The 1,981-nt window shown below is 45.4% G+C and overlaps 1 protein-coding gene across 1 annotated transcript in view; it reads right to left on the minus strand.

Annotated features, from left to right (window-relative positions):
* LOC105308524 (histone-lysine N-methyltransferase SMYD3-like) overlaps nucleotides 1–1,981 on the minus strand; it is a 446,229-nt gene that overhangs the window by 9,714 nt on the left and 434,534 nt on the right. The window contains exon 6 of the mRNA XM_011384522.2: nucleotides 1,413–1,480. Within this exon, the coding sequence (XP_011382824.1) occupies nucleotides 1,413–1,480 (68 nt within the window). The remainder of the gene's footprint in view (nucleotides 1–1,412; nucleotides 1,481–1,981) is intronic.

Genomic DNA, 1,981 nt, shown 5'->3' on the forward strand with positions numbered 1-1,981 from the left:
CGTCCCAGAAATGTCACTGGCCCACTCCTTATGAACTGAAATCCTCCCCAAGATGGAAGCTAATTGGTGAAGTTTGTTAATAAAAACAGTTTCTGGGTCTTTTTGGGGGTTGGTGTTGGGAGGTAGTTGTCTCATTAGATGCCAGGCAATAAGGCAACCCAAGGAAGATGGGGGGGAAAAAAACTGACTTGCAAAGAAATAATCTCTGAGCTAATAGGATGCAGCAGTAATCACTGTCGCCAAGACGCCACTGACCTTTCGCACACAGGATCTCATTTGTTCAGCTCCCACGGAGGAGCGGCCACCTCTGCTAGAATATCCAGAACTGCAGAATAATTAAGAGTACTTCCTCTTAAAGAGAAAGCGGAGGTGACCTTGCTAACTAGATCCCGATGCATTCTGGGCCGTGACCCCTGTCATGCATTATCTCAGAATAAAAGGGACTGGACTTAAGCCGCCACCATATTCGATGATAGAATAAGTGTAAGTGAGCAATTACTATGCAGAAAGCACTTTCTTTGCACATGAGCGTGTTTATCAAATTTAACCATCATAATTAATCATCAAATTTAATCATGATAATCTTATGAGGATCATTTACAGATAAAGAGCTGTTCGTGGAAGTTAAATGACTTGCCTAAGGACACACAACTAGGAAATGGTGACTGAATCTGAGCCAGGCGACCTGCACTCAATGTGTGCACCGCTGTGTTACTGCTTTTTGAGGACCAACACCAACAGGCCCACAGTCTATGACCCATGTGAGGAGTAAGAAAGGAAACTAAAATCTCAGATTAGCAATTAATTACAAGAAAGACTATATTTGTATTTGGACCTTAATGGCATGAAGATAAAACGAGACTAAGAGTGACTCTGGAGTGCTTGTTAAGGGACAGTCTAGCAGCTCAGTGATAAAGGTCACTGCAGTGACAGCCAGAGAGAACCCTGCAGAAGACCGCGCCCTGCACATTTTCGTGTCCCCTGGAGCAACGGGGCTCAGAGCATGCTAAGCCAAAGGACGACATGAACCCAACTGGTGTGGTCCAGACAGTCGGGTGAAATAATCACGGGCGTCGGCCCAGGAGGCTGGGGAATAAGATGACAGCAAGGGCAGGGGGACAACCAGATCTCATCCTGGTGGTTTCTTAGCACCCACAGCCCCCAACTTCCACCCCAAAGTTCCTGAAAACAGAATTTAGGTCCAAAGTCTGCCTCTTCGTTAATACCACAGCATATCATGCGGGGTTATAAAACTTTCTTTAAATTTAACCTGTTCCATTGTCTTGTAAATTATCACTAGGTTTCAAGCCTGGCTCTTGAACCAGCTGCTGCACTAGCCTTGCTAAAAGGCTGGGGACCTGGATGGCAATTAAAGTGGTTTCTCCCAGTAAATGAAATACCATCCACCATACCTAGGATATAGGCCAACACCAACTTCCTGCATCTCTGCGTTACAGATGGTGAAAGAATTGCAGATCACCTGTGAAAACAAGACAGACGAGAAGGATTACCAGAGTCGCCTAAGAAACTTCGCAGGCAAGAGAACAAAATTTTCAAAATAAAATGTGCGGGCCTTTTAGTAGTTGCTTTGGAAGGATCTAAGCCAAACATGGATGCTCTTTCATCTGCAAAAGAACATACCTGGGACATACTTTCCTTAAGGACATCAGGTGGCTAAACACAAAAACACCAACATCCTATTAAACCTGTTGGGCTCACACAGGCCCTACGGATTTCAGTCTGATCCTTCCCTGCAAAGTTACGCCGCTATGTTAAAAGTTCAAAATTCAGAACACGGATAATCTGTTTATTGAGACCTAGACTCTTACCACGTCGGATTGTTCACTCAAACTGCCTGCAGTTTCCCAGTGCCACTGTGTATCTGGTGAGCGACAGCGGCCTGGCTTTTAGTCCCACAAAGAGTGAAGTCACTGCACCCTGAGTGAGTCTGGGATCCAGTGATGACAGACCACGACGAGCA

Source organism: Pteropus vampyrus, unplaced genomic scaffold, assembly GCF_000151845.1.
Source record: "Pteropus vampyrus isolate Shadow unplaced genomic scaffold, Pvam_2.0 Scaffold584, whole genome shotgun sequence".
Lineage (NCBI taxonomy): Eukaryota > Metazoa > Chordata > Mammalia > Chiroptera > Pteropodidae > Pteropus > Pteropus vampyrus.